The 19,074-nt window shown below is 42.6% G+C and overlaps 2 protein-coding genes across 2 annotated transcripts in view; one reads left to right on the forward strand and one right to left on the reverse strand.

Moving 5' to 3' along the window:
* Window positions 1–5,159: 5,159 nt before the first annotated feature.
* Window positions 5,160–8,881, reverse strand: LOC306941741 (trifunctional enzyme subunit alpha, mitochondrial-like). Its single transcript, XM_079527381.1, has 5 exons — window positions 8,724–8,881; window positions 6,757–6,795; window positions 6,585–6,655; window positions 6,332–6,465; window positions 5,160–5,515 (listed from the first exon to the last, which is right to left on the reverse strand). The coding sequence occupies exons 1-5, from the start codon at window positions 8,791–8,793 to the stop codon at window positions 5,359–5,361; spliced, it is 471 nt and encodes a 156-aa protein (XP_079383507.1). The 5' UTR covers window positions 8,794–8,881; the 3' UTR covers window positions 5,160–5,358.
* Window positions 8,882–13,710: 4,829 nt separating this feature from the next.
* rps6ka5 (ribosomal protein S6 kinase, polypeptide 5) overlaps window positions 13,711–19,074 on the forward strand; it is a 33,105-nt gene continuing 27,741 nt past the window's right edge. Inside the window, exon 1 of the mRNA XM_079527691.1 lies at window positions 13,711–14,010. Within this exon, the coding sequence (XP_079383817.1) occupies window positions 13,941–14,010 (70 nt within the window). The 5' untranslated portion in view covers window positions 13,711–13,940. The remainder of the gene's footprint in view (window positions 14,011–19,074) is intronic.

A 19,074-nucleotide genomic window follows, 5' to 3' on the forward strand; every position in this document is an offset into this window, starting at 1 on the left:
TTTGTCCCGACACGTCTCATATTTGCCATTGACAATGAAAGGAGAAATTGGGTCAAATGTCAATGTCAAATTTGTACGATGACAAGAGTGCCCCTCACTTCACACAGGTGTGATTTTTTATAGAGGGATAGGGTGACAGTAGGCTGACAGGAAATGGGGAGAGAGATGGGGGGGTGACTGCAGTATCAGGAATCGAACCCACGGCACACTGCCAGACTGGGTTACCAGGCAAGGTTCCCAGACGGCTACGCCAGTCGCCCGGGCTGGGTTAGTAGTAGTTAACCGACTGACTGAGTCACTGTTGCCGGATGGGAAATGTTAAATGAGGAGCATTAAACTCCCGGCTGTAGAGCAACAGGTCGGTAACGATGGAATTTGGAGATCAATGCCCCACCCGGCTATGCAATAGCCGTTGTACCCGTGTCAGAGTACCCGCTACAGGCTACACCCATCTGTCTGTGTCCCTTTTATGCCCATACAGTATGAGAGTATGTCTCTCTTTGTCTCCTCCCAGAGGGAGACGCCTGAGAGGCATCCTAACCAGATGCCCGAACCACCTATAAGCTGGCTCCTTTCCAGGCGAATAAGCATGCAGCGACTCTACTCCGAGTCTCTCTCGTGTGACTGAACTTCTCACCCTATGGGCAGGGGTGGGCAACTTTGACGATGGAGAGGACCACTGTATTTCCACACTCACTCAGTTTTGAGCTTGAGTATTTGAATTGAAATCCTGAATTATTTTTTTCTATTTTTCAACTGGAATCCTGAAAAGTAACATTTTTATTTAATTTCAAATGCCTTTAATTATAGTTATGTTAACTTTACAAACTAAATACAAATTTTGGACATATAAAAAACAATAACATTTTAATACTACTCATTAAGCTACTAATTTATAAACCCAGCCATGTTTGCAAATCAATAATATGTCAGTATTCTGATATTAACTTGAGGGCCACATTAAGTGAAGGTGGGAGCCGCATGTGGCCCCCGGGCCGCCAGTTGCCCATGTATGCCCTAGGGAGATGCCAGCCACCCGACGAAGAAACTAATTTCGGCCGCTTGTATTCGCGACCTTATTCTTTCATTCATGACCCACACTTCATGACCATAGGTGAGAGTAGGAACGAAGATTGCTCGGTTGACAGAGAGCTTTGCCTTCTAGCTCAACTCTCTTTTCGTCACAACACGCCGGTAGGCCTACAGCGACTGCAATACCGCTCCTGCCGCTACAAACTACAATTTTGGGTAATAACATGAAATGAATATAGGCTATATTAATTTTATTTTCAATATTCAATTTCTGTGTTCTTGTACCAGAACACAGTAGGCCTAATGGTAAACTGACACTAGTGTCCCAGCCAGTGCTGCTTTTCAGTCACATCATGGCAAACAGTCCAGATATTATGACATGACATGGCTTGGCATATCATGGCAAACATAGTCCAGATGTTATGACATGGCATGGAATAGCATGGCAAACAGTCCAGGCATGGCGAACACAGTCCAGAATCCAGATATGACTTGACATGGCATGGCAAACAGTCCAGATATTATGACATGGCATGGCAAACAGTCCATAGTATATGGCATGGCATGGAAAACACAGTCCATAGTATGGCATGGCAAACATAGTCCAGATATTATGACATGGCATGGCATAGCATGGCAAACAGTCAGTTTGCCTGGTACATACACAGGAGAAGGAGGACCTACTACAGGTGTCCTCTGCATAGGTTTTAAATGTTGACATTATGTTGGTACTGGCTACTGCCAGCACTTCACTGTTGAAGAATTGCCAAAATTCCATTCTGAGTTATCCATAGTAAAAAAGAAAAAAAAAGAAAAAGAAAACTCATCATATATCATTAAAATGTTGGATTATGGGAAACGTATATAGAGCAAAGAGGAGATCCGGGCACACTTAATGTTAAAAGGAGGAAATATTTTATTGAACCGACATGTTTCGACCTATACGGTCTTCATCAGGGCTAACAACACACAGAGCAACAAACTCATTAAATAGGGCTGGAACCAGGTGGGGACCAGTCCAGCAATTACAATTAACCACTTAGAAATAGATCACGTGGTTCAACTCATTACATCGTTATTACATAGGAACAATCAGGCAATCATTAAGTAGAAAAAAGGAAAAAAGAAACAAGTGAAAAAAGGACCAAACACATGAAAAAGTACACTTAAAGCTATATAAATACATTGGAAGGCTACACCATTAAAAACAGATATAAATGCTAAATAATCTATAGGATATAACATGTAAACCAGAGGACACAGACAATAGTAAATGAAGCAAAGGTTAATATAGAGCCCAAATTAACCTATAAAAAACACATGAAGTCTATGTCCTCATTCAGGCCAGGCGGGGTAATTGCATCCAGGGTGTGAATCCAGAATGTTTCTCTCTGGTTCAGTCTCCTGATGCGATCACCCCCCCTGGTAAGAGGTTTGATGTATTCAATTCCTGTGATTTTCAACAAAGTATCATTATTGTCATGGCAGTGACTAAAATGTCTGGCTATAGGGTAATTATCATTATTAATACGAATGGCATATTTATGCTCAGCCAGGCGGTCTCTTAGGCGACGCTTGGTTCTGCCTATATAAAATACATCAGGACAAGGACATGTGAGACGATAGACCACATGTGTGGTACTACAATTAATGAAATCATTGATTTTATATATCTTCTGTGTTTTGAGGTCTGAAAAGGTTTTTGCCTGAAGTACATTTGAACAATGAGGACAATTCATACATTTATAAGTCCCTATGGGTTTGTGTAGCCAAGATGTCTTTTTGTCAGGAGGAAGGTAACTGTGAACCAATTTGTCCCTTATTGTGGGAGCTCTCCTAAAAGAAAAGATGGGAGGTTCAGGAAACACACTGCGGAGGGATGGGTCACTCTCTATAATAGACCAGTTAGATCTGATGATATTTTGTATACGTGAGGCCGCAGTGCTGTATTGGGAGACAAAAAAGGGGCGGGGTTGACTATGGTTAGTGCGCTTCCTTTTTACCAGAAGCTCAGGGCGGTTTATTTCAAGTGCCTTATTACGTGCACACGAAATATTAGTGGGTTTGTAGCCCCTCTCCCTAAAGCGGTTGCCCATATCTGCTGCCTTAGTATCAAAATCGCTGTCACAAATACGGCGCAATCTTTGAAATTGGCCAAAAGGGATATTTTTAATTAGGTGTGGCGGGTGGAATGAATCCACTCTTAACAGTGTGTTCCTTGAAATCTCCTTCCTATAAATCGTTGTGTGAAGGTTCCCCAAGTCATCTTTGTAAATGGTCAAATCAAGGAAATGAATGGTCTGCTGCGAGTATTCTATAGTAAGTCTGATGTTTTCATTCAAAGTATTTAAATAAGTATGGAATTGTAGGAGTTGTGTCTCAGACCCATTAAACACCAGCAGCAAATCATCAATGTAACGACCATACCAAGTAATATATTGAAACCAAGGATTCATAGGATTTAGCACAAACATCTCCTCCCAATGGCCCAGGTAAAGACAAGCATAATTAGGAGAGAAGCAGGAACCCATCGGTACACCGATAATTTGTTTGTACACTTCATCAGTAAACAAGAAAACATTATGAATAATCCATTCTGTTAACATAAGGATAAACCCAGTAGGAGGTGAAGTCTCTCTGTCGGAGAGAAAATGTTTCAAAGCATGTAAACGATGTTGGTGTACAATGACTCCACATCTATGGTGACTAGAAATTGTGACTTACAATTACCCAGGCTAGCAATTTTATTCAACACATCGGTTGTGTCCTCAAAAAATGAAGGAAGCTTCTTAGCAAAAGGCTTAATATAAAAGTCAATAAATTTAGAAGCAGGTTCACTCAAAGTACCGTTGCCTGATATAATCGGGTGGCCAGGAGGATTATCAAAGGGTTGTTTGTGAATTTTAGGAAGTAAATAAAAAGAAGCGGTCATAGGACACTCAACCGAGAGGTATTTAAATTCTTGTTCAGAGATCCAATTTGACTCCCTGGCGTTAGTTAAGAGAGCCCGGAATTCTGACATCATGTTGCCTAAGGGGTTGTTAGGAAGTTTAATATAATGTTTAGAATTCAACTGTCGTTTCGCCTCAATAATATATTGCTCTTTGGACAGAACAACAACAGCGCCACCCTTGTCCGCGGGTCGAACAATGATATACTCATTCTTAGATAGTTCATTAAGAGCTAAGCGCTCCTTGTGTGTCAAATTGTTTTTGGGTTTAATACCCGAGTCATATGTGTCACCAAACAGATTGTCAATGTCATGATCAACTTTTCTGGTGAATGCAATGAGAGAGGGATTAGAAACCAAGGGAGTGAACCGGGATTTAGGTTTAAATATAGACGAGGGGTCAGGTGGCAATACAGTGTCTGTCTGGGTAGTGCCAGAATCAGAACTCGAACCCGGACTTGTAACAGGGTTCGGGAAACGGTGGGTATGTTCAGATTGGTGGTGATGCCATGTCTTTAGATGTAAGTTCCGATAAAAACGGAATAGATCTATCCTGGTATCAAACAAAGTTGTATTATACGTGGGGGAAAAAGACATACCTTTTGCTAGCACACTCAATTGAACACTGCTTAGGCTAACACCAGATAGATTAACTACCGATAGTGTTTCCTCGGCTGGCTGCGTAGAGTTGTTTGTCGTATCGCCGTCCGTAGGGATGGGCGCTGCGGCTGGGCGCCGCCTCCTCCGACCCCTGCGTGTGCGTGGGTGTCTGGGGTGGCTGTCGAGGTTGTGCTCAGGGACAGGGTAGGCCACTCTGGGTCTAAAAAATTGTCACGGTCGGTAAGCACGGTCGGTAAGCAGATTGGAGACTGGCTCCTCTTCATCTCCACTACTGGCGATGTTGAAAGAGACGCTCCTATCTGACCCGGCCCTGGAACGGTGTTGTTGATTCTTATTATGGTGCGGCGTGCGTGGGGTCCGCGGTGGCTGCACCCACTTGTAGACCCGGTCCAGTTGGTAGTCCTCCAAATCCCTTCTGAATTTGTCCACCTTCGAATCCTTCACTTCAACCTCCAATTTGCGAATCTCAGCCCGGATTTTATCATCAAAAGGAACCCGTAGATCCGGTGCTATAGTGATGGACGATTCGAGGTTTGCGATCTTGTCCTTCAGTTCATCCCGCTGTTTCTTGTATTCCTCAATCAATAGCAGCATTAAGTCCATGGAACATTTATTAAGGATAGCCTCCCATTTAGCCTTGAAGCTGGCATCGGGAGTGGCAGCAGGGAACTTTTTGATGCGTAGTCCCCTGGGGATGCGTCCCTCCTTTCCAGTATGGGAAACGTAGTTGTGATTCTGGTGACATTCTAATTTATTCATCGATTGATCCAGATCTTGTGCGGACGTATTGCTATCCAACGCGGCCATCTATCGTCAACTATGATAATTTCAATATCAATTTTTTCAAACATCTTTTGCCCTTCCTGAGACAGTTTGGTCACTTCCTCTTCACTGTTGCAGGCCTGGATCATACTGCAGACAATTGGGAGAATATTAAAACATTTTAGACACTTCCATAAATAGACATAAAAGTTTAGTTCCACTATTACCATAAACAACGCATCTACATAATATGGAACAAAGCATCATAGAGGTCCCCATGGATAGATTACATCCTCTTCCATGTGCGACATGGAAGCACAACACTGAATCAAATTTCTATACATAATTTCTATTCTCCCATTATGATTATTTTCCAAATCAAAGTTGATTGGATGTATAGATATATATAAATAAGTTATCTTCATGCCACACTACTTGTTTCAATACACCACTCTGGATAAATTGACGAGTACATTGCAAATAAGCCAGATGTAATTCACAACTCACAAGTGAAATCAAGAGTAGCAGAAATGAAGGTAATATTAATAATCTCAAAATAAGTATGTACACAATAGGATACATTATGAAAGGGTTATTTAGGGCCAGTGGTGTCATGCTCGTAGAACGTAATACCACACCGTGGTAATAAAAAATTGTGACATGCACGCGCAGGTACGGAACGGTGCACACGCGTGCCGTGCACACTAGAACGCATCCCCCTAGATTCAAGAGAAGACGCACCTAACCTCGGGTCACCAGACTTTCCAAGACACACCAAGTACCCTGCAGTGGTCTAGGTTTACTGGCGGTGGGACTCTCATACACTATAAACAATATAGGCTTAGGCTAGCAGCTGTTCTGTGCGCATGTAGGAGGCTAGCGTGCACGCGAGTGCATGTGCGCGTGACTTGGTACCGAAAGAATAATAAATCACCATTACACCACTGGTTAGGGCCATTATCTTACTTGATGTCAGCTCCTGCAATGAAGCAACCAGGCTTTGAGGAGATGAGAACAGCACTTTGAACAGTATCATTTCCCCATATCTCCTCCATAACTTCTGCCATCTCCTTTTGCATTTGTACCGATAAAGTGTTGACCTGAAAATACATAAAAGACAGAGTTAAATTCTATGGTTCTGTACACAGGTCCTAAATGACATCCGCAGCCTCATCTTTCATTACATTAGTGCTGCTTATATGCAGTCAATGGTTCATACCTTGGAGTTTGGGTCATTGATCCGTACAACAGCAACATCGCCTTTGACTTCATAGCTTACGTGAGTTCTGGCTAAAAGTATACAAGACAAGCAATGTGCAGTGAGATAGAAAATTAACCAAATGTACCGTATGCCCACAGCATATAATTGAGTTCATATAATTTTAAATTACCTTGCATGGCAGGTGCAACTGAGAAGGTACGATAAGTAGCTGTGAGGAAAAGTTACACCATAAGTACATGCAATCACAGAACAAGGACTATTTCAGTTAAATTAATTTTATGCATTTGTGAATCAGATTCAAATGAACCAAATGGACCCAGATCAATTTGTTTACATTAAGTACCATGGTTAAAATGATTTGACTGCGTTCTCCCCCCCACCATGACGAATATAGCCCTGCAGTACAACCCGTTATGACATATAACATCCTGGCTGGGACAACTGCTTAACTGGCACATCAGACTGACAGTTCTGTGTTATGACCTGAAAAGACTGGCAGTCAGAGTCAGGACTCAGGACACCGCATGCAAATCCACTGAAACTTGCCCTCTCACCTACATCCCTAGCCCGTCTCCGGACCCCCCGGGTTGAGCTCCTTTGGACCCCTACCACGTAGGGTCCGGTATCACCGGCTTCAAGCGACATGGGATGCAATCTGATTTACCCTGTGCTGCGCTGTGGGTGTCACGCTGACATATTCCAAACGAAGCATATGAACGCTATAGGAGACAACGAACCATCTGACCCCCCCCCGCGAACGGCTCAGAAGCCGTTAAGTATTTTTAATGTTTGTACGACCGTTTTGGCAGCTACCTGCGACAGAGGCAGGAACGCGCAGATAGCCAGTTCCGGCGCTCTGTCGCAGGTGATGGAGGCGGTACAATAGGATGTCAATAAGGAAGTCAAGGAAGGAAGGAAGAGAGCTGCCAAAACGGTCGTACAAACATTAAAAATCACACCCGTGTGAACTGAGTGGTGTAGGGCTATTATATAGCCTGATCAGCTCTGATCTGACGTAATGAAATCACACCCGGATGTGATTTCACAACTGGCTCTTTTTGTGCAGAAAAAATGACCATGGTTGCTACGGTCATCCAGTTCACCCGGGTGTGATTTAATTACGTCAGAAATTATTTTGAACATAGCAACCATGCTCATTTTTTTCTGCACACAAAAGCCAGTTGTAGGAGTGGTTTACACCACTCAAAAATACTTAACGGCTTCTGAGCCGTTCGGGGGGGGGGGGGGGGGGTCAGATGGTTCGTTGTCTCCTAGCGTTCATATGCTTCGTTTGGAATATGTCAGCGTGACACCCACAGCGCAGCACAGGGCTAAGTCAGGGTAAATCAGATTTCATCCCATGTCGCTTGAAGCCGGTGATACCGGACCCTACGTGGTAGGGGTCCAAAGGAGCTCAACCCGGGGTGTCCGGAGACGGGCTACTACATCCCCGCCTCCCTCCCAATCGCACACAGAAAAGTCGAATGAATGAACACAACCAAATCACTGTCTGTCAATATCCATCACCAAACCAAGAACTGAAGTGAATGCCAGTATTGTAATCAAACCTTGTAATAAAGCTACACCAAACTCGTATTTCTATGATTCTATCAAACACACCGGCCTGGTTTAACCTCGCATCAAGGCTTTCCGTAGCAGTGCCGAAGTTCTATTTAACTACCCAATGCTCACATCCGGTCTACAAACCACCTACTGTATCCTGTAATTTGCACACAAACAAACACGCACACAAACAGTTTCCGTATCCATTATTTCTTAACCGGATCTGCGATCTGCAAAGCGAACGGTTCCCATTCTAGTCTGGTTTTGCTAGCCAGCTGACTTCACTACTACCCAGCTCATACTTTCAGGTGTCAAATGTTGTTAGTTGTTGGTGTCCTCATTCCTCAAGCCCCTATGTGTGGATGGAGAAGTATTCACGGACATTACAAGCTTGTGTTGTGTTATTAGACGTGACGTGAGCGAAGTGAAATAATAATTTGTTAGCCTTCATTGAGTCGACCAGCAGCACCGAGCTAACTTCCCGCTAGGCTAACTATTCCCAGTGGACAATTTTCCGTTTAAACGTGGTCTCTTTAAAAAAAAATCGTAAGAGAAATTAAGCCAGTTGTGTACCTGTATTAATGAGAGCGTATCTCCTTGATGCTATTCTGGAGAGTGCACCAAGGGCTCGAACGCCAGCCATGTTGGAAAGGAGGTCAAGTACAGTCAAAATTCAACAACAGCAGACTGACAGGGTACAGATGAAACTAGCCGGCCGCCGCCTGCCTGGGATGACTTGATTTTATATCCGGAAAGACAGACGGGTTGATCTTAGAGCGGACTCGCAGTTAATTGGCTGTTAAGAGAACGATCCATCGGTTGATTGGTTGTGGTGTGATCATGATGCTGATGACAACGCGCTTTCAAAGTTGGGTCATGTGTTGGGCAGCGTCATTGAAGGAGAGTTGCGCCATTGAGGGGGCAGAAAACAGCGCTCGCTCGAGCACTGTTCATGCAGCCCTGGAATGTGACAAGCTGGAGTTCGGAATACATTGTTTTCAACGAGTTAATATCAGCAATTATAGGCATTTGTGCAACTGCATACTGCAACATAACAACTGTTTTGTATTGTAGCCTACAGTGACAACTTTTTGATTGATTGATTGAAAATGTTATTAACAGTTTGCAGAATTACAGTACATTTCAAGCACAAACTCAATACAAAGGCTGTTAACTGTGAGTGGATTCAGATTTTACGGGGGCCAGTTTCGAATTGCAGCCATCCGTAGGTGCCCTTTGAGAGCGGTTTTGAAGGAGTCAAGGGATTCGCATGTCTTAATGACTGTTGGTAGGGCGTTCCACATTTTGGTGGCATAGGAGCGAAAAGAATTTAGTCCCTTGTTTGTGCCGAATCTGGGTTGAACGAATCTTGTGGACCAGACCCATTGCAAGATGCTGTACTCTGTCGCCGACCCTAAGCCATGCCAGTCTGTCAAAGTGGGCAGGGGTGAGGTGGGTTCGGGGGGTGAGGCCAAGTAGGAGCCTGACCAGTTTGTCTTGGGAGGTCTGGAGCCTAGTTTTAAGGGCCTTTGAGGTGCTGTGGTACCAGGAGGTGCATGCATAGTCAAAGAAGCCTTGTACAAGGGCTCCTGTTAAGGTCTTCAAGGTGTTTTTGTCGACCAGTGAGGAGATCCTGTAAACTAAAGGAATCTTGTTCTTAGGTTGACTTTTTTGATTACGTTGGTGGCCATTTTATCACCGGAAAGATTAGCCTCCAGGATGGAACCTAGGTAGGTAATTTCATCTTTACGTGTGATAACATTGTCACCCACTCTAACCAAGAAGCCATTTGCCTTGCTGAGATTACTATTAGATCCAAAGAGAATGGATTCAGTTTTTCCCAGGTGTAAAGATAGTTTGTTATCAGCGAGCCAGGTGCAGATTCTACCGAGTTCAGAGCTGAGGGCATTTTCAACCTGCAGTTTGTCCCTGTCCGAGACCAGCAGTGCCGAGTCATCTGCGAACAGGAACAAATTGCAGTCACAAGCTGAAGTCATGTCGTTTACATATATTAGGAACAGTAGAGGCCCTAGTATGCTTCCTTGTGGAACGCCACAGCTCACTGGGAGGGGGGGGGACAGTGTTCCATTCACCTCCACCATCTGTTCTCTCCCCTCCAGGTAGGATTGCATCCAGCTCACTGATGTGCTATCGAAACCAATTGCCTAAGGGCGAGAAGCGTGCACACATCCGCCTAATTGACGGCAGACTGCTAGGCGAGCGCTGGCGCTTTGGCATGGAGGGTCAGATCAACATGGAATTAATTCTGTACTGGCCATATAAGGAGCATGTCTTGAGTGTACAGGGTTTGATGAGGTCAGATCAACATATGGAATGTCAGAACAGGTCAGCTCCCTATATGGAGATCCAAGGGTGGTAGTGGGGAGTCCCACTACCACCCTGTACACTCAAGAGAATGTCCCCACTGGGGACATTCTCTTGAGTGTACAGGGTTTGATGAGGGCCCAGCTGGGCCGGGCCTTAATTTTCGGGCCTGTTGAGAACTCTAATTGTCTCCGGCTGCCGGGCGCGGCTGCACTAATAACTTTGGGGCAGGCCCGTCTAGAGTTTGAATGGGCAGGTAACAGTCAAAAGGGAGACATCGAAGAGGAAGGATTGATTGATTGATTGATTGAAAAATGTATTAACAGTTTGCAGAATTACAGTACATTTCAAGCACAAACTCAATACAAAGGCTGTTAACTGTGAGTGGACGACCCAATTAAGCATTACACTTGTTTCCAATAGTGTCCACAATGTTCAATTCATCAAAAACATTTAGAGACGTACAAATAGACACTTCTATATAGACAAAGGACAGAACAGGAATTCATCATAAAGGAGGTAAAAAGGGAAAAGAAACATATACAGTGAGGGAAAAAATGGGGTGGGCGGTTGGGGGGGTAATGGGAAAGGATCAACATAATATGTTGATCCTGGTGTAGAACAGGTAGGCCTATGTCAGAACAGGTTCTGACATATATCCATATATGGAGATCTAAGGGTCTGAGGTTTGAGGTCAGATGTAGAGTTGCTGGCCAATATTAATGACATCAGGGATCTCCAAATATGGCACATTTACTATTACATCAGAGATATCCATCCCTGATGATGTCACATGATGTCACGAGACCATCCTATGGGTATAATAAGTGACTAACTGACTGACGGGAAATGGACGTTTTCATAGTAAATGCGACCTGCGGTCACAATAAAACGATCTAAAATAAATGTATATGTCTAAGATCATTAAAGCTGGGCTGTTGCCTGAGTCCAGTAGCCTAACACAATCAGTCTGAATTTTCATTTTGTTTCAATTTTTTTAATGGTATAGCGAATCAGGGCTGGAGCCAGGCTATGAGTCCAGTGCATTCTGTCAACTTCTGGCCCCGTGAGGTGAACGGAGTTGTCACAACTCTCATATATACGGCGCTGGTGTTGGCTTAGTTAGTTATTATTTGTGGCTTTTGCCTTTATTTTTATTTTTTTTAGGGGTGCTAGCCCCTCCTATATACAGCTTTTGTCCCCACACGTCTCATATTTGCCATTGACAATGAAAGGAGAAATTGGGTCAAATGTCCGCCAAGTATGATGTAAATTTGTACGATGACAAGAGTGCCCCTCACTTCACACAGGTGTGATTTTTTATAGAGGGATAGGGTGACAGTAGGCTGACAGGAAATGGGGAGAGAGATGGGGGGGTGACTGCAGTATCAGGAATCGAACCCACGGCACACTGCCAGACTGGGTTACCAGGCAAGGTGCCCAGACGGCTACGCCAGTCGCCCGGGCCGGGTTAGTAGTAGTTAACCGACTGATCAATGCCCCACCCTGCTATGCAATAGCCGTTGTACCCGTGTCAGAGTACCCGCTACAGGCTACACCCATCTGTCCCTTTTATGCCCATACAGTATATGTCTCTCTTTGTCTCCTCCCAGTGGGACGCGCCTCGAGGACCTCCCTGGGAGACGCCTGAGAGGCATCCTAACCAGATGCCCGAACCACCTATAAGCTGGCTCCTTTCCAGGCGAATAAGCATGCAGCGACTCTACTCCGAGTCTCTCTCGCGTGACTGAACTTCTCACCCTATGGGCAGGGGTGGGCAACTTTGACGATGGAGAGGACCACTGTATTTCCACACTCACTCAGTTTTGAGCTTGAGTATTTGAATTGAAATCCTGAATAATTTATTTCTATTTTTCAACTGGAATCCTGAAAAGTAACATTTTTATTTAATTTCAAATGCCTTTAATTATAGTTATGTTAACTTTACAAACTAAATACAAATTTTGGACATATAAAAAACAATAACATTTTAATACTACTCATTAAGCTACTAATTTATACTGAAGTAATAAACCCAGTCATGTTTGCAAATCAATAATATGTCAGTATTCTGATATTAACCTGAGGGCCACATTAAGTGAAGGTGGGAGCCGCATGTGGCCCCCGGGCCGCCAGTTGCCCATGTATGCCCTAGGGAGTTGCCAGCCACCCGACGAAGAAACTAATTTCGGCCGCTTGTATTCGCGACCTTATTCTTTCATTCATGACCCACACTTCATGACCATAGGTGAGAGTAGGAACGAAGATTGCTCGGTTGACAGAGAGCTTTGCCTTCTAGCTCAACTCTCTTTTCGTCACAACACGCCGGTAGGCCTACAGCGACTGCAATACCGCTCCTGCCGCCACAAACTATAATTTTGGGTAATAACATGAAATGAATATAGGCTATATTAATTTTATTTTCAATATTCAATTTCTGTGTTCTTGTACCAGAACACAGTAGGCCTAATGGTAAACTGACACTAGTGTCCCAGCCAGTGCTGCTTTTCAGTCGCATCATGGCAAACAGTCCAGATATTATGACATGACATGGCTTGGCATATCATGGCAAACATAGTCCAGATGTTATGACATGGCATGGAATAGCATGGCAAACAGTCCAGAATCCAGATATGACTTGACATGGCATGGCAAACAGTCCAGATATTATGACATGGCATGGCAAACACAGTCCATAGTATATGGCATGGCATGGAAAACACAGTCCATAGTATGGCATGGCAAACATAGTCCAGATATTATGACATGGCATGGCATAGCATGGCAAACAGTCAGTTTGCCTGGTACATACACAGGAGAAGGAGGACCTACAGGTGTCCTCTGCATAGGTTTTAAATGTTGACATTATGTTGGTACTGGCTACTGCCAGCACTTCACTGTTGAAGAATTGCCAAAATTCCAGAATTCCATTCTGAGTTATCCATAGTAAAAAAAAAAAAAAAAGAAAACTCATCATATATCATTAAAATGTTGGATTATGGGAAACGTAGTTGTGATTCTGGTGACATTCTAATTTATTCATCGATTGATCTTGTGCGGATGTATTGCTATCCAACGCTGCCATCTATCGTCAACTATGATAACAACATTAGAGGGGAATTCCTTCAACGGAGGCGGTCCATATGTGACCGACACAAAAAACGGCCAATTAGAGGGTACCTTTTCACATAGCAACACCAATCGCCACTGTAGGGCTTCGTGGTTGCGATGGTAGTGGCAGTGGTGGTGAAAGCAAGTGTTTCCTTGCGCTGCTACGTTAGATTTTGCAATAATATTCTGCCATTTTTTATTTGTGCATTATGTTCTTTAAGTTTAATTCGGGTTCCTAATGCAAATGCGTTAGTGTACCTTGCTAAATTCGTATGTTTTTCATATTTATATTGCAAACTGACTTGCTAATGTGAATAGCAAGGTGTCTCAACATAAGTGGAATACGAAATTACGATGCCATCCCCGATGGAGGGATCTTCCAGAGAAGGTGACCTGGTTACTGTGAAACATGAGCTAAAACATGGTAAGTTTGGCCGCCAGCCAGCTGTGCACTTGATAGCCAGTATATACCTGTCCCGTCCGTCCCTTCTTCTTTTGGTGACACGTGTGACAGTCACAGGATAGATTATAGCGTGTTAAGCTAGTAGCCTTTAAAGGCATATCTTTCCCCCGTCGATGGGCGTTTGCAATTATCTACAACATTAGTGTTCCCCTTAGTAAGTCCAAAAAAGGCAGGGAAATCCTAACGTCAGTGAACCGTCCACGGGAGCTGTATAGCTTTCTGGCAAGCAAACTGTTACCTAACCTTGTTACTATAACTAATACTACTGTTAACCTAGTTAACACAGCTCACAGCTATAAATGACTTGACTTTCCGTAGTCTTCAAATCATAACATAACAGAAAACGTAAAAGTGTTTGTTTCGATTTGTATTCGGACATAACGTCGGATAACTTGTACTCAAACCAAAGACCAGTGACCACACGCATACATGAACACTGAACAGCTAACGGCGATGTCTCCACTCTGATAGGAGTGGACAGTCACAAGAACAACGACTAGGTTACTTATACTGAATACTAGTTGTAGCATTTAATTTTGATTCACGTGAAAAACACAATCTTTCATTCTTACTTGCTCGGCAGACCATGGTTTAATTTCTCATTCCATGTCTCAAGTAAAGAATACTTTATTGATTTTGTTATAATTAGGTTACTGACTGTTAATTTATACTTATTATAACACGCAATTGAAAGGTAATGCATCCACCAAAACACCATACCATGAAAACAGGAAACAAGCCACTGCAAATAAGCATCTCCCAGATGTTTGTAATAATGACTCTGTGTAGAGAACACTCTGTCTTGTACTTAAAGGACAACTTTAGTTTTTTCAACCAATGGTTTAGGTTGTTATTAGAGAAAGTAAAAGATGAGTGTTAATTGTTTTTCATTTGCGGCTTTCTTTCATTTTAGTTGTTTTTGACAGGGGGCGGGGGCATTCGAACATGGTCCTAAATATGTATTATTTTTACAAAAAAATATGGTGATTATTTTTTTTTACTATTTACTATTTCCTACTAGACCCCAAGAAATTATATCTGGCAGCAAAAGATCACGGGATCTATTGAATGTGACAAACTGACATATTGAGCCTAGACACACAGTATGGCATCCCCTAGTACCTCTACCATCTCATTCAGTAGATCCTGTGATCTTTTGTGACCAGATGCAATTTCCTGGGGTCTAGTAGGACTGCCTAAATATTAAATATTTACTATATATCGCTGTAAAAGTTTGTAAAAAAGGATGTATTTAGCCCCATGTTCGAATGCCCCTGTCAAAAATAGCTAAAATCGCTAAAATGAAAGCAAGCAGCAAATTAAAAAAAGGAACCTTTTACTTTGTCTAATAACAACCTAAAACTTCAACCTTGGTTGAAAAAAACTAAAGTTGTCCTGGCTTGCTGAATGCAGTTGCAGTTACCCCACTGGTTTATAATAAGTTTCATTCAGGCACCAACATGTAGAGCTAACCCCCCCTCCCCCCTTCCATTTTCTGTCCTGTGTCCTGCCCTAAATATGCAGATAGTCTAGTTTAGTGTGGTTTCTCTAACAGGGCAGCCAGACTATTGTCTATCCCACTTTATTATTAGCCATATGTCAAATAGACCGGCTTCATCGGGAATCGTGTGCTATCATTTTAGAGATACATTGTATAGTTTAATTTATATTCATTTATTAGTGAATTAGTTTTCAGAAAAGGCCCCACAAAATATATTGAGGCCTGTAATAGAGACTTAGAATATGAGGTTTAGAATGTGTAGAGAAGGTAGATAATTCACGTTGTCACGTTGAGTTAAGTGGCCTGCAAAATCGACACAAAAACCTAGTCTGGAAACCATGCAGATGAATCTGCCACAGGAAAAGAAAAATGCCCTGAGCAGATTGGTCTGGCACTCCTCAGTTTGAATTACATTTCGCTCACCACAACCTTTTTGCTGTGATATTGGAATCTGTTTGTAACCGCCCCTTGTAAATATATCTTCCACTGTCCACACCAAAGTTTGTTGGCCAGACTAATATCACTGCGTAGATATTGGTCTGGCCAAGGGCCGATTCATACTCCTATTTTACCGCTGTTTCGGCGCTGTAGTGCCGAAATGATTTCGGCTCGTCAGAAATTTTCAGTAGCACCGAAGCGCCGACTTTAGGACGGTACCCGCCCCCCCGAACCTCAAATGACGTCACATTGTAGGCTCTACAGAGCCGAACCGACTTTTATTCGGCTCTAAAATAGGAGTATGAATCGGCCCCAATGGCCATGCCAGACTACCAAAAACCCTCTTCCAAGCAACGTCATTTATAAATGCTGAGCAGTGGATGGGCTATTGTTTATTATTGTGGTGGCAATTGGCATTCATTTGTTTGGCTTTGCTCTTCAAGAAGTAGGGCTGCACAATATAGTGAAAATAACGGTGTGATATATATTTGTTTTATTCACTGACTACATGCCGATACTGTACTGTTCTAAGCATTGCCAGCAATGTTAAAAAGCCTACATTGTCACCTCCAACCCTTTCTGTTATTAGATGATACCTTGAAAATAATAATTTGTTTGTTTATTTTCACTTTTTTCAATTTAAAAATGTTCAAAGTCATTAAAACATGTGAAGGAGAAAGCCTAAAACCCCAGAACATTTAAGATTTATACATCAACATTGGAAATGCAGATCTGTTACAAATAATAAAATAAAACACATCACACAGAGGAAATAAAATAATATATGGACGGAATAACGAGAAAAAGGCAGAAGAAAATCGACCCAGACCTATTGACCTATGACTGTGTGTGTGTGTGTGTGTGTGTGTGTGTGTGTGTGTGTGTGTGTGTGTGTGTGTGTGTGTGTGTGGGGGGCACTATAGGACATAAGGGGAAGGCGATAATTGATTGATGATGACGATTGTAACTTAAGACATCATAACATTATCTGCTCTGAGCAGGTATGATTGCACGTAGCTACTGGTATGGGGCAAGATTCCCTACAAAAACGGACAGTGTGCATTCCCTCAGAAAAAGCATCAGCAGACTGCATCTGACACTTGTTTAATGTTTATAATTACATTAGTGAACAATTACAACCAGCAGGCCAGTTTCCTGTAACTCAGCCATTCTGACATCGAAGGCCTTTGTGATATGTTTATTGTGGAAATTCATATTGCACTATGTAATAAAAATATGATAACATCATGCAGCCCCACGTTCAACCCCCTCCCTTCATACTATATCTTGTTTTTCTAGCGAGCGTACTTGTTCTAGTGGTATGTCATTTGTCCTTGAGGGAGAAAATACTCTGTCCCTCTCCCTCCCTAGCTCCTGTCTGCTGTTTTGTAGCACTCTTCTCTTACACAATATTGTTCTAGACCAAAGTAATATTTTATGGGAACTATTGCTTTGTTTTAGTTTTACACTGTTCGTGATTTACTTAAAAATCAAAGCCTTTTTTGCTTATTTGCAATGTTGCTTTGCATAAGATGCATGCACTATATGCCCAAATATGTATGTCAAACACCTGCCTATTAATATAGTAAGCCTGGATGAGAGAAAGCTGTTTATTTAGAAGAAAACGGAAAGATCTTTCTAATCGTATGAAGGGAGGATGCCATTCCCCTTACATGCTTAGTTTGAGCCAAGCAGACTTAAGTAGTTAGGCTATGTTTCTTGATCTAGTCTATTAATAAGTACTGAGATCAAACTTGACCCAGAAGGGAGAGGTTGATGGTGGTGTTATGCAACCTGAACCCTTGGCCTCACATTTTGTCAAATAATTGATCTGTTGAAATGAAATTCACTTAAATTGTCTAATAGTTACACTAGTTTCTTATCTAATTTGAAAGAGGGACACTGAAAAAATATTAAATCTGATGCCTTAATTGTGCAGTGCTGTGTCTATTTTCAGAGTGAGAGACAGAAGGAATGTGTTCAGTACAATGGGCATGCATGTCTATATGAGCATGATACTGTATGCTCATTCAGCTGAACACGGATAGTACTGGGATACAAACAGACATCACGACACCAACGTGATGAAATCATTGGCACACTGAAGTCCTGGGCCAAATTCATGGATGAAACTTGAAAGTTAAGACACTTCTGCCAGTTAAAGAAGACCGTTTGTTCAATGACAATTAGGCCACATGGGTGGTGTTTATTTAGGTGAGTGTTTTATTAGTCTGGGTTACATTACCGGAGAAAAGAGTGGTTGGCCAGAATTTGTCCAGGGAAAGTTTGCTGAGCATGCAGGCTCTTTTTCCAGCACTGACCTGCTACAGTTCTACACATTCATTACACATACTCACACCTGGGAGAAGCTCACTCGGTACAACAAATTTTGTCACTAGCAGCCTGTCACGTGGACTGTGGTCACGTGTGTGTTTATTATTTGTTATGATTAGTTTTGTTATGAGTAGTATGATGTAGTGTATATATATATATATATATATATATATTTATTGGTTAATATTATGTATATATCTATATGAGGTAACTGGTGGTATTGTTGTGGTATAGTGTATATATGTATAGACCTATCTGTGATATCTCTTATTATTGAGTGGTGTAAACCACTCCTACGACTGGCTTTGTTAGTTTACGTGTCTGTCTGTCTGTCTGTCAGTCTGTTCGTACCAAAAAATTAGCATGGTTGCTACGGTCACCCAGTTCACCCGGGTATGATTTCATTACGTCAGACATTACGTCAGATCAGAGCTGATCAGGCTATATAATACCTTACACCACTCAGTTCACACGGGTGTGATTTTATATATATATATAGCTATACATCTAGTAGACTTGTTATGAACCATATATTGGAATAGAGAGCGCCTTCTATTATATATGTGTTCTATTCCACTTCAGGTTGGATTGGCTGTGTTTGCCTTGTAGTAACATCAACGAGGGGCCGGCTTTAGCCAGGCGTCTGATCAACGCCTGACTCCCTGATTGGCTGCCGGTCACGTGCACTCGATGGCCATGAGTGCACTGTCTCTACATAGTCAGTCTGTGTCTGACAGCTCGCCGGGGAACAT

Source organism: Electrona antarctica (assembly GCF_951216825.1).
Source record: "Electrona antarctica genome assembly, chromosome: 18".
In the NCBI taxonomy this organism is placed as follows: domain Eukaryota; kingdom Metazoa; phylum Chordata; class Actinopteri; order Myctophiformes; family Myctophidae; genus Electrona; species Electrona antarctica.